This window comes from Opisthocomus hoazin, chromosome 6, assembly GCF_030867145.1.
Source record: "Opisthocomus hoazin isolate bOpiHoa1 chromosome 6, bOpiHoa1.hap1, whole genome shotgun sequence".
Taxonomy (NCBI): Eukaryota; Metazoa; Chordata; class Aves; order Opisthocomiformes; family Opisthocomidae; genus Opisthocomus; species Opisthocomus hoazin.
This window is the reverse complement of record NC_134419.1, coordinates 65798425-65811740: the sequence shown is the minus strand read 5'-3', so window position 1 is coordinate 65811740 and position 13316 is coordinate 65798425. Positions and strand designations below refer to the sequence as shown.

The 13316-nt window shown below is 43.5% G+C and overlaps 1 protein-coding gene across 1 annotated transcript in view; it reads right to left on the bottom strand.

Moving 5' to 3' along the window:
* CNNM2 (cyclin and CBS domain divalent metal cation transport mediator 2) overlaps window positions 1–13316 on the bottom strand; it is a 126431-nt gene that overhangs the window by 18387 nt on the left and 94728 nt on the right. Inside the window, exons 2-3 of the mRNA XM_009942002.2 lie at window positions 7568–7711; window positions 156–293 (exon numbers count right to left, since the gene is read on the bottom strand). Of these exons, the coding sequence (XP_009940304.2) occupies window positions 156–293; window positions 7568–7711 (282 nt within the window). The remainder of the gene's footprint in view (window positions 1–155; window positions 294–7567; window positions 7712–13316) is intronic.

Here is a 13316-nt window from a genome sequence, read left to right as displayed (position 1 = left end):
AATTTAAAAAGAAAAACACAACAGTGGCATTATTTGTCACCCCACAATCCAGCCTCCCTTCCCGCCTGCGCTGTCCCACCCCCCTCACCAGCCTTTGCTGACAAACTGCCTCCGAGGCTCTGGCACGATCCAAAAAAAAGACAACCCGCACTTGCCTGTTGCCAGGAACCGGTGCATGGCCAGCAGGAGCTGCGGTGATATTTTAACCTTCATCTCGCTGTCTGTCTGCTTGAAGGCAGAGAAGTCCTGCTTCCTGTCCCGATGAGCTACTTTCTTTTTCGTCTTGTTATCAGCTGGGGAGGGGAGGGTGGGAAAAGAAAGGAAGGAAGTGATTTCTGTTAGAACGGGGTCCAACACAAGCCAGCCAGGATGGCCACCAAGAGCACAGCGCACAGAGAGATGCCTCTGCAGCACATGTGAAGCCCTGCTCATCGGCACGCAGTGTGCTGCGGGCTCCTGCGGCCGTGAGCCCCTCTCCTGCAGAGCCAGGCGCACGCCGTCTCTGTCACCTCCCTGTCATTTCGATGGGGGGAAAGTCTCTGCTTGCAAACATCTAAATGCAGAGTGGCTCTGCATACTACGTATCAGGTGCGTGCGCATTTCTAGGTGTGGAGGAGGAGTCCTACTCAGTGTTACTAATGATCAAAAGGTGTTGTTCTACAGGAATATCTATGACAGCTACTTTTTTCATATACATTCCTTAGAAAATTCCTAGGAAGTAGATAGGCTAAATACACAGAGACTTGTTTCTTATGCGGTACCACGGCTTCACTGACTCTTTAGAGCTTTGGCAAAATCCGCATGCCTTTGGTCCCAGCAATTCCCAATGTCTAGCATATGCAGTTTCTTTAGTCCTGCCCAAATTTCAGCAAAGGCTGGCAAGGTGTACAGCCTGGAGGTGGGAATCTCTGGCCACTTCACAGGCCTGACGCCAGAATGAAGTACAGAGTAGCTTCAGATATGGGAATTTGCCTGCTAGTGATCCTGGACTCCTGTCCTTTATTCAGCTAAATACGTGCCGCTTGGTTTGTCTGTGTCTTAAAAGAGGCTCCGTGGTGAGGAAACCCCATTTGTGAAAGACATCATGACAGAGTTGCAGAGGCACAAACAACCCAGCTATTATCATCCACCTGCTGAGCTAACCTTCCAAAATGTCTAGGAAACCAGGTAAGCAGAGAGCTATAGGCTTGTCGGGGTACGCTATAGGCAAATCCCAGGGAGAAGAGGTCTCTGCTCAGGTGGCACGGTTGTGCTCTTCTCTGCTGACACAGTGCTAAGGTGGCATTGGCTACAAGCAGCAGAATGCTGTCAGACAGCTCTCAGCTCCACCGTGTATTACAGGAAACCCAAGTCTTGAGGCAATTACCATGAGCCTCTCAGACCTGAGGCACAGCTCAGGTTGTAAGGCCTCTGTGGGGACAGATACTGAAAACACCACAGCTACTTGTCTATCAGGCCCCTCCCCAGTCATTGACTGAAAATGACCGGACTTTTGAGGGAGCAGAGGGAGTTCTGGTACTTTGATTAACTGCAGAGAATTCAGGCAAGCACACGAAGAGGTGTAGGTGAAGCTAACAGTGTGAAACCTCGCACGTACGCCCAGGTAGCTGTTTCCAGATTTTGGGTTACGTATGCAAAGATGATTAAAGTGATGTACCACACAAGGAAGCCATTGAGATCTGGAGTCCTGCTGGTGTCCAAATATATGCTACAGACTACAAAAGGCTCAGAGCGGTTGAGTTTGGGCTTGGAAATGCACAACACTGGTAATTAACAGATTTCTAGAAAGATTTTCCCAAGTCGCCTAGCCTTTTAGATATGAATACATGTAGATTCTCAGCATCCCATGGACAAACCTCCACTATAGGACTATCACAGACTCAACAGCAATACTTACTGATAGTAACGTATCTACTCTAGATATCTAAAGCTCGTTCTGTGAGCTGTGCAAACCACAAAACTTGAGATACTTGTTCCCAAGCTCATGGAGAAGAACGATGACAACCCATGCCCTTTTTCTTCTTTGAAACCAGAAGTCTCCTACCCAAGTATTACTTTACCCAGGACCTGGGCTACATCAGGGACTGCAGTTTCTCTTTCAAAAGCAAGAACAGAAACCACCCAAGGGAGTGGTTACAGACTAAAACCAATCCCTGCGTTAGGAATATAGTCTGAGACAGACCTTATCTGTACTTGCAGATAAAGCAAACATGGGTACCAAAGCAACAGAAAGTGAACAGGAGAAAAATCCCCCAGAAGCTCTCACTAGGTCCTACCTCTTGTAAGCGGTCAGACGAGTAGAAATTCTGCTTTTTCTGAAAAGTTCAGAGAATGCTATTTTTTACAATGCTGTGGCTGAGACGCTTTCTTACACACAAGGAGCTCCATCACTGCTCTCTCCAGGGAGGCAAAAGTCATCACAAGTAGAAGTTTTGGCCCTGGGACAGAGAAATGGCTCTTCAGCGGGGCAGTAAGGCATCTGTATTTCTCCTGTGAATGAGCTTCACACCACACTTCTGGTACCTGAAAACAGGTACCAGCATCACACCATGGAAGGATGCCTTAAATCTTTTCATCTGCATCAGTCATCAAGGTAGGAAAGCCAGGTTCCTAACCAAACTACTGGTGATTTCAATTCATCCTACTGTTTCTTTGGAAGCTTGTCCAGAAACCTACCCCCAGGAAAAACGTTACACAGTGAGAGCAGAGCCACATGGGTTAAAGCCATTATCTTTGCTTATTTTTGTAAGGGATGGTCTTAATCGTTCTTCGCTACCCAAACAACTTCTGAGCTTCTTGTAAGACATAGGAACCAAAGATTGGATGGTGACAGAACTAATCGAATCTAGACCAGGTACTTCCTGTCCTTTCTACAGCAAGTGAGATGGAGACTCAGGCACTGAAGTTATCTTGGCATGCTGAAGCGATCTCTGCTTACAGAGTCCTGTAATGCTGTTCTGCAAAAAGATGATGCATCATGTGATGCATGAGGGATACCCTCAGTATAACTTTTGGTGAGGTATCAACAAATATTGCAAGTATCTTCAGTAGGTTCTGGGAATATTTAGACTTTTTCTTCAAATCACAGGCAACAAGACTAGCTGTGAACTCCCAGGCTGAGGGAGAGAACTCAAGAAGAGGAGGGGTCCAGATACAAGATTGTGATCTCTCTTGTAATAATTCTGAACTTCCAGGCCTGATGCAGAACACCACAAATGATTGCATGAATTTCCTTGAAGAAGACAGCTTGGCCTAGAGAGAGCTACAGAACAGGGAGTTCAAACCTCAGACCACCCGTTCATTTGGACAGGCAGGCAGGCAGCAGGCTGACGGGCACTGCAAATGCACCCAGACAATGTTCTGGGAGGGTTCTTGTCTCTTCCTGTGCTCCTTTTTGTCCTTGGGTCTTCAGGACAGAGTAGACATCTGCAGGGAACTCCAGACAAGGGAATGAGGACAAAAATGTTTTATGAAATGGACGTGTGGTTCTGTCTGGCACACAAGAACTGTACAAGGACAAAGACAAGCAATTGCCGGAGGTGTGCATGTGTCAGATACTCCAGGAAGAGAAAGCACAATTCCCAGAGGACCAGATTCACTGACCGCATACCCGTACTCAGCACCAGGATGCCCAGCCCAAGGCAGTCAGAGGCAGATGCCAAAGTCTCACTCAGCACACACCCCACACGCCCCTCTCCCTCATCCCCCCAGTGACACACACCCAGGCCGACAGTCCCATTTGTTTCTTTTTAAGCCTGTGAGTTTGTTTCATTTTGAAAGAAAAGTTTGGGAATTCATTAAGTTAGTTTTGCCAGTTCTTTTTGTCCCTATCTGGGAAAACCAGGCTGCCCTGTGCATCACACATGTTTTGGCAACTGACAGAAAGTCAGCAGGACTGAACCTGAAGCCCTTAAACAGCCTAAAACAGCTTCCCGTAAGGATGCAGCTCCTGAAGCCCACTGGTGCTAGAGAGTAGAAGGTTGGCGAGTCCACAGTCCTAACAGTCAACAAGGGAAAAGCATCATGCTCTAACAGATGGCAACCACCTTGGTATATCTAAAGATCAGACTCCAGCTACACAAAGCTCTGCTCTCCGGGCATAGGATACTGATGCCAATATCTGTAGGTCCTGCCAGACAAATCAGCGCTGCACAACCTTTTCTGTGTTGCCACACTGTCACTGGATGACAGCGGAAATACTCATTAGGGCAAACAATTCTTATTCCCATAGCTCCATGGTTTAAACGGGAGAAGTGATACCAAGTTCACCAGCACGTGTATTTAACATACCTGTTTTGGCAGCTGTTTGGAAATAGGAATGTTCAGGTAAGATGTGGTCTTCCCCTCAGGGAAGTGACTTGCCAAGGCTAAAAAAAAAAAATCATTAGGTGAAAGCTATTGTAGCTGCAGCGTGCAGCTCGAACAAATGTGCCCTGGCCTGGCACTGAAGGTCCCTGCGGCATGGGCTTGCAGGGGTCGTATTCGCCAAGGCAGAATGCTGAACAGCAGCGGGTGAGGGCAGAAGAGTGCAATGTAAGCTGATGCTTACAACCAGACTACTTATCTGCAACATGCAAAACATGTGCACAAGGGTGTGTTAAGGTATTTCATTTGTAGAAAAAAATCCTAGATTTTACATGGGGAAAACCCTCTCTGCATCTGTATGCGTGAAAAACAGCACCACTCCAGTTGCACGAAGGGGATGATCAAACTCGTCTTCAATTAGAAACAGCTAAATAAGACAGACCACCAGTCACACCCAGGTCAGAACAGTGAACTCCATGCTCCTCAAGCAGACTCTGCAGTCTGAGGCCAATGCAGGACATACAGCTTTCTCTCTTGGAAAGTAGGTTGACAGTAGCAGAAGGTTGACAAATGCTCTCCCACCATGGCTAGGGCCATGGGAGTGCAGGACAGATTACTACAGTGCATCAACCATGAAAAAAATGCTCCAACTTTCCAATACTAAGAGCTAAACGCACTGACAGCTCTTCATCGTGACACTGGCTGAGACACGGGCAGAGCCTACCTGTGTCATGACAGAAACCTCTTCTCTCCACCCGATCCACATCCCCAATACAAATTCTCATGCTCAGAATTACTCAGTTTATCCAGATGCTGATAGGTCAGACATATTCAACAATTTTTCTTCTCCTTGCTCCCAACATCTCTGCAAGCCATAAGATGTAGCAGATTAGAGCAACCTGAAGAAATACCACACATTTATTTAGCACACAACCCTCAAGAAATTCAGCTGCAGAGCTTCAGCAGTGAGTGCAGCTTTCTGCAAAAACTGTAAATATACAATTGCTTCTGCTGTAACAGTTCAAACAGATTTTCATGGAAAGGGCAAGAAGGCACAGCTCCAACATCAAGGTCAGCCTTTTCATCAAATTTCAAGTTTCCATCAAAGCAAAACCAAACATTTTAAAAACTTCAGAACAAAAGTGTAACAATGCTGCCAAAATTTTTCAGGACTACTTTTAAGTAAATACCTAGCATAGAGTAAATTAGCCCAAAGGTTTCAAGTTGGCTTGGTCTGAGCTGAGCAATCCAGCTTGGTCTTAGAATGAACAGCATCAGAGAACCGTAGTACTAGATGGTGTTACTAGCACCGGCACACTGACATCAACATAAAAAATGAGTTGTCTTAACATATCATGGACAATAATGTACCTTCAGTAAACCCAAAGCATGCTCCCATCACTACACCAATTGGAAGTGGGTACAGCACATTAATCTGCCCAAATCCAAAACCTACTACATCTTCTGTGATCCTCACAGATTCTCTGGACTTCTGCTCTCTCCCTTACTGCTACGTTTTCCTTCAATCTAAACAGTGGAATGAGCTCCAGCGCTTCATAAAGAAACTAGAAGTTCATCTTCATGGTACATAGCAGGAGTCACCCCCCAAAGCTTCGTGCATCCTCCAGAAAGCCTAGGAAGTGAAGTTTCCCCCCTATTCTGCACCAGGAATTTCCAATAGTAAAACCTTGCCAGGAAGGAGAGTTTTAGATGAACTCATGTTCACCAGCTCTATTTTGCTAATCTAGGAAGTCTTCAGATAGTAAAATTAAATTCTCATTTCCTTGCCCTCTAACATACTATTAATGGTCAAAGCTTTTTTTGTCCTGAAGAACAACACAGCATGATCCATGTGGTTTCTTTTAACAAAGAGAAAAAAACATTGAAAAGCATATGCAGTGTCTTTTCACTCATAGAAACATGGAAATATCTCAAAGATGATGAGACAAAGACAGGATCTTTTTGGAGTATAAAAGACAGACTGAATTTACCCTGTAAAAGCATTATGTTGTAACTTCTTACCCCAAAAATTCATTTGTGAGGCTATCAAAATAAATTGATACTAACCGGTCTTCTGCAGTTTGCACAGTAATTAGATTGTTTAGCATATCATAAAAGACATCTGTGATTTACATGAATATCTGGGCACATAAATACTGGTAAAATACTGACCAGCTACAGAAAGTAGTTCAGGCAATATCAGTCTATTAGGAAAAGTAGAAGTATGTCTGTTCCACAGTGAAAAGTGCTCATTTGGCATTTGGCCTGGAAGGAGGAGAAAAGATGCTTGCACTGGCCTGAAAAAGATGCTGTAGAAACATTTGGATCCCTTTCATGAGGACAGAAAAAGAAAGCAAAGGACAGCTGAACAGTGTTAAAGATACATAAAATTATTACTTCTATTATTTCTACTACAATAGAATCTAGGGACTTCCTTATGCTACACATCAACACATAGTAAAAAATACCATCTGCCAGCAAGTGATCAAAGCACAGACAGGAGAGATGAAGAATGGTAGAAAGGAAGTTCTGTGTGCACAGGCCAGACTGTGCAGATGGGAATAGAAGCAAAGACACTTTAGGTAACTAGCCAAAGACCAGACAAACTCTAAACTGAGAGAGTCCAGATCTCTCAAGTCCCAGGTAATGGTTGACCTGCAGCATCACCTCCCTCAAAATATGTTAACAGAAAGGAAGGAGGGAGCTGTACTGAGTGATAAAAACATGAGTCATTTAAAACATACAGGTTTTCAGCCCTGAAGAAGACTTTCCATTCTCAGGTTTTCTGAATGAGTGACAGAGAGCGACTCTAAAGAAACTCCATTCCCCTTCCTTCGGGCATGGTATTTGCCTGTCTTTTTGCTAAAGTACGGTAGTACACGGACTACAGGCCCTCGAGGCAGAGGGAGGTTAGGGGAAAACATGGGAGGTTGCGAGTACTGTAGCAGAAGGGTTTAACAAGGCCACTGTGGTGAAGAGCTAGCAGGAGAGAGCAGGCTGTTGCAGATGTAAGTCGTCTTGAGGGAAGGGTCAAACAATGAAACCTGTCCTGCTTCTGAACTAATACAGCATAAAGGGGTGAGGTGCCCATGCTGCAAAACCAAAAACTACTTTGACTGTCTGAGGGATCTGCAGGTCATTTGACCACTGAGATTTTAAATCAGCAACCTAGCACCTCTCGAAACACAGCTCTTAAACACAACTGCTGCTGTATGAAGGCTTCCCTCTCATCTATAAACAAAGTGCAAATATTTCTACTCACTGTATAGATCTGTTTCATCCAGAATTTCAGACTTGATGATCTCTTCAATCACATCTTCTAAAGTGACAATTCCCAGGACTTCATAAAAAGGATCTCCTTCTCCTTCATTGTTTACTCTTTGTACTATAGCCAGGTGAGACTTGCCTGCAAGGAGACAGATCAGCAATTTAGACATTTTAGAAATTCCTGAAAGATCAGAAATTATAGCAGAATTATAGACAGACAGACAGAGGTATAAATAAAAAGACAAAAAGGTTGGTGTCAGGCTTCATGAAAAAAAGAGGCAAAGTTTAACAGATGCTTAAAATCATAGTCTGATTTCTGTCTGAGAAATGCATTCCTGGGTCACATAAATCCACCTAACGCACTAAAGCAGAACAGCTAAAGAGATCAGTGTTATTTTTCTAATGCCTTTCCCAGTGAAACTGTCACCCTGGCATTGAATTTGTTATATTATCTTGTTGACAGTTGTTCCGCTTTTCTTGTCTCAGGCATTGGCAGAGGAAGGCCAGGCTGGAGCCCGCCCTTGCAGCGAGCTCCCACGGATGTTCTCCTCAAGCTTGGAAACAACAGCAACAATGGCCAAACCACAGAAGGATGTGGACAGGGTAGAGCTGGGGAGAAGCGGTCAGTCCAATCTATGAGTTACTCTTTTTCTCCTACGTCCCTCAAAAACAATTTACTTAGACATGCTCCAGACAGAGTCGGGGCTTATTTAAGAATTAATCTAAATATTCAAAGTGACCATGTCTGATCAACAAAGAGAAAAGCTAGGATGAGATATACTAGTGGCTCTAAAGATGCCCGAGCTGTGCATCATTCACAGTGTATTCTACAATTCCTAAAGTCCTTTCTGCCACAGGAATAATAATAATGGTAATAACATCATGTCTTCGAATCCACTTTGATATCCTTGGTTGCCAGTTTCCCTAGCTGCCATCAAAAGCCAGTCCTTGGTAAAGCTGCATAAAATATCACATGCATTCACAGGGTTCACCAAATACAAGTGGCATTTTGAAGTATAAATACAGCAGACATCAATATGCTTTCTGAACTATCAGGAGGTAAGCAATGTGTCTCACATTTGCCTTTGCTAGTCTCAAAAACGGTACTTCTCCCCACCCGTGGAAGATAACCAAAATAGTTCAACTTTGCTGAGACCCCCTTTATAGGCAATAATGTCTGCATGCTTTAAGACTCAGATTATTAGACCAACAAGCATTCAAACTATTCCACCCCAGACTTACTCATGCTTAAAGAATGAAAATATCCCGAACAAATTAGATGAGGGAGGAAAACTTATCAACTACTGATATAAACATTGCATCAGGTCAAGTCAATTCACTTTGGTAAGTTTTTCACATCTGCTTTCCCAGGGACCCAACATAAGCAGTTAAAAACAAATTCTTGGTGAATGCTGTCTGTCGAAAGTTAAATTCTTTTGCTATTCCCAGCTTGTGATCATTTAAAAGGAATTTTCCAAAGCAGGGTCTAATATTAGACTCAAAATGAAGTTTCCATTCCACTTAGGCGATATTCTCACAAAGTAACTACTGCATAATCTGATTGTCTTGGAGCTACTCGTTTAGATGCAGATGGACATACTTTAAATACCAACTCCACAGCACTGCTGAGTCTTATCTTGAAGAGGCCTTATTCTACAGTGAATGAATAGAAAGATGATTTGTGATTTTAAAGGATCAATATTCATATGGTACTGAAAGTCTTTCACTATGCCAGGTTTTATTTCTCTGCATTCCTTGCAAGACTTCCAGCTCTTTTTACTGCTCAATGAACAGCATTTCAAAAAAACAAAAAAGTTACTTCATAAAAACATGCAAGATTTAAGTGTTATTATCATTGCTGTTCCCCTGTAATATTTTACTCCAATTACAGCATTTCAATATAACGATCGTCAAGAAGAACTGTGGCACAAAAAATGTCACACGGACAAACCAAATACTGTAATTCATTTCCCAGCGCACCATCAGATATTAGTGTATTTGCTTTCAAGTCAAAAAGCACAACCCCTTCAAGAACCATTTCTATCACAGACCAGAGCAGCTCATTTGCACCTGCTCATTCAGATGCTTATTCCCACCGATCACCGTTCTCACACATTAGTGAGTGGTAAGAGTGCTCAGATCTGTACAAGTGGGTAAAATAATAATAATAAAAAAATAAACAATGCTATCTGCTTGGTGTTTCAGCTTTGATCAGAATCGCCAAATGACAGCTTTTTCTCCATTTCTGTACTGCCTATGCTAAAGCTGAACTAGGCGATCAAATTTCACATTCGGAAAAGGACAGTCCGACAGTGGAGTCCTCGACACAAGCAACAGCAGAGAATTATGGAAATGGGACTGGGGGAGGACCTGAGGGGCAGTAATACCATGGGAAGTCGTGCATGACTTTTAGCCACAAAACCAGTTACATGCCCCTTCCATCGGGGTGGTCCCCACCAAGAATTTAGGATCAATGAAATGTGTTACGCTGTCCCCATTTTAGCACCCACAGCACTCTGATCTGACCAACAGTACCTAATGTGAGACAAGTGACCAAAATCTCTGCCAGCTACTGCTCTCTCACGCAAAGTCAGCTGATAAGGAACTAGTTATGGATGGGTATCGGACATTTTGCACTTTCTTCAATGAAAAAGAAGGCTAAAAACATTATTTCTAGCTCTGCCACAATCTCTGACTTTTAGGGTTTTTTTTATCACCCAAAGTATTGAGACCATTTGTCGTGGTTTAACCCCAGCTGGCAACTGGACACCACTGAAACTTGTTGTAGTTTCGAACATCATTGGACTTTTTGGTGGATAGCATTGATGTTCAGCTCTACCATCATTATTAAAACTCTGTGTTGCAGAGAGCTTAACTGTTGAAAACATAAGCAAGCCAAATGCAGGCTGACACTAACCTTTCTTCCCTCTGGACAGCCAAGTTTTCCTGTTCCTGACTTTCATAAACCCATCACTTTGCTGGGGTCAGACGAATTTAAGCCAATCTAATCGGGCTGCCTCTAAATAGCTGCCTTTGCTCCTGAAGTCTTCTCCTTCCTTCACGTTGGCTCCAGCGCTCATGCAGTCCCTTGATGAGATGGACCAGATCCAAAAATTACATTTCTTGGGTCTTTGCAAGTTAAGTTTGATCCAGATCCAATAATTTGCCAGAAATTATCAGACAGCAGAACAAGCATCTGTACTGGTGACAGAGATGCCACGAAGATGTGTCCCTGGACTGGCTGCCCTCTCAGACTGCTGCATAGATGACTGCAAAATACTCTCCGTGTATGGAAGTAATCAAGGCAGAAAAAGCCAAAGGAAAAGCCAGAGGAGTGCAAAGCCTTCTTTATATATCGTAAAAGAGCGCAACACAGCATGCGCTCAACTTTAAAAGTGGCCTGCGAGTAAAATAATGACTCCTCTGAGTGTTTTAAATAGAAATTGGCTACAGTTTTATTCAAAGACTTTATCAGGCCACTGGTATTTGTCATACCGTTTTATTCAACTGAGAAAGAGAGGTTTCAACTGTATTTTCCACTGCTAAGGACATACAGTACATATCCAACAAGGAGCTGAATAAAGTAAATGTCTAGGTACGGAAACCTGGACTGTCTATCCTATTCCTAGGGTTTTGAGAGCAGAACACAAATTAAACAGAAAGAGCAAGTGTGCATGGAAATTATATAAATAATTCCTATACTTCACTGATTTTCTGGCCACAGTCTCTAGCCACACTACATCTATGACATTACTCTTTCTTTAATCTCTTGTTTTAAGTGTTGATGCAATGAGATTTAGCAAGCAGGCAGCTCTGCAGCACTGCCAGATCTGATGATAAAGGCAGAAATGACCTGAGTGATGCGGAATCAGCAGCAGCAGGAGAGAACTGCGGGCAGTGCTCTGACCCACAACTCCTCTGCAGCCACGGGCAGGCAGTGTTTGCTTTCTGCCCCATCTACAGCAACGGTCAGTAACGTTAGCAAGACCCTACGGAGCTTGCACGTGTTCACGGCTTGAGACACAAGCTGTGAAAAATGCTAATCTCTCAGTTACATTCATGGGAACTAAACGACCAAGGAGTTTTGTTAAAAGCAAATCCAACCTCATCCCATTGCTCAAAATCTTGCCAATCAGCTTGGCTTTTGCTCTGTACCGCAATTTCTGATTAATTTATTAAGCTAATTAAGAAACATGCAGATGCTCTGTGAAATCCGCATGAGTCAGTGAATGCAAAATGAGCTCCTGGGAGTCTATGTGATTGACTGACCACGCAGAACAGCACTGCAAAATGCCTCAAATACTGGTTCTCTTACAGTATCTTGACCATTCCTTGAAAAAGATATGGAAAAAAAAATTTCACCCTTTGATCCCAAACGGAGCATTTATACATTTAGAACAAGGACCTCAAAAATATTGTCATGCAGTTCAAACTTGAGATGAAAATATCTGACCAAGTTCAACATCTGCTCTGGTCAGTACAAAGCATCTTGTCTACATGAAGAGCTTTGCCGTATGAATGGAATTGTACCCACCCCACTCTCATAGGCCACTGCCCCATCAACACACAAGCAGAAAAAATGGGCTGATGGGAACATCACGAAGTTCAATAAATGCAACTACAAAGTCATGAACCTGGTACAAAATAACCCTCATGCCCCTTGGTAGTGAAGACTGACTGGGTGGGTCTGCAGAAAAGGACTCCGTGGTCCTGGTGGAAAGACAAATGAGTCAGCAGTGTGTCCTGACGGCAATGAAAGCTAACTACACACTGACTACACTAGTACACGTGCAGCTAGCAGGTCAACAAGTGAAGGGATTATTCCCCTCTATTTGGCACTTGTGAGACTGCACCTGGAGTACTGGTGACCAGTTTGGTGTTCTCCAGTAGAAAAAAGACATTGACAAACTGAAGCAATTCCAGTGAATGGATGCTAAGATGGGTCTGGGACTGGAGCTCACGATGCACAAGGAAAAGCAAAGCGAGCTGCACTGGTTCAGTCTTGCAAAGAAAAACCTAAAAGAGGGATCTTAACAGTCTTTACATACCTCACAGTAGGCTACAGAGAAGACAAAGCTAAATTCTTATTGAAGTTAGATGCTGACAGGTCAAGAGACGATGAACACAAGTTTCAAAAATGGAGACTCTCATTAAATGGGGAAAACTTCTTCCTCATGACGGTGGTCAAACACTGGAACAGGGGCCCAGTGGGGCTGTGAAATCTCCATCTTTGGTAGTATTTGAAACTCAGTGACTTGAGCCAACTTCAAAGGTAGCCTGCTCTGAAGAGGAGCTGGACCAGATGACCTCCAGAAGTCCCTTCCCAAATCATCCTATGATTCTAAGAGACTTTGAAGGGAGGCCTGACTGAAATCCCAGCCCCAACGTCATTTCTGACTTGTCATTCCTGAATTTCTGCTTAGGAACCTAAAAAAATGCAAACTGTTCAGTACATAAGGATGATACATAAAGACAGCAAGTAAGCTTTACTGATCTGGAATGCCACAATATAATCTTGCATGTGACCAAAGGTAACAGAAAAATGAAACTACTAGCCAGACTACGCTGCAGAAAATTATAATACTGCTGGCACAGCTTTAAAGCAAAAGAGGGATCTCGAGACCTGAGTGGTCCAACAGCAGAGCTGCAACTCAGGGGCTCTGAGCAGTGAGCAACAACCTATACATGACGTGTATAAGCTTATATCATGAGTAAGCAACTAGAAATGCCTCTGTTTCTGCAGA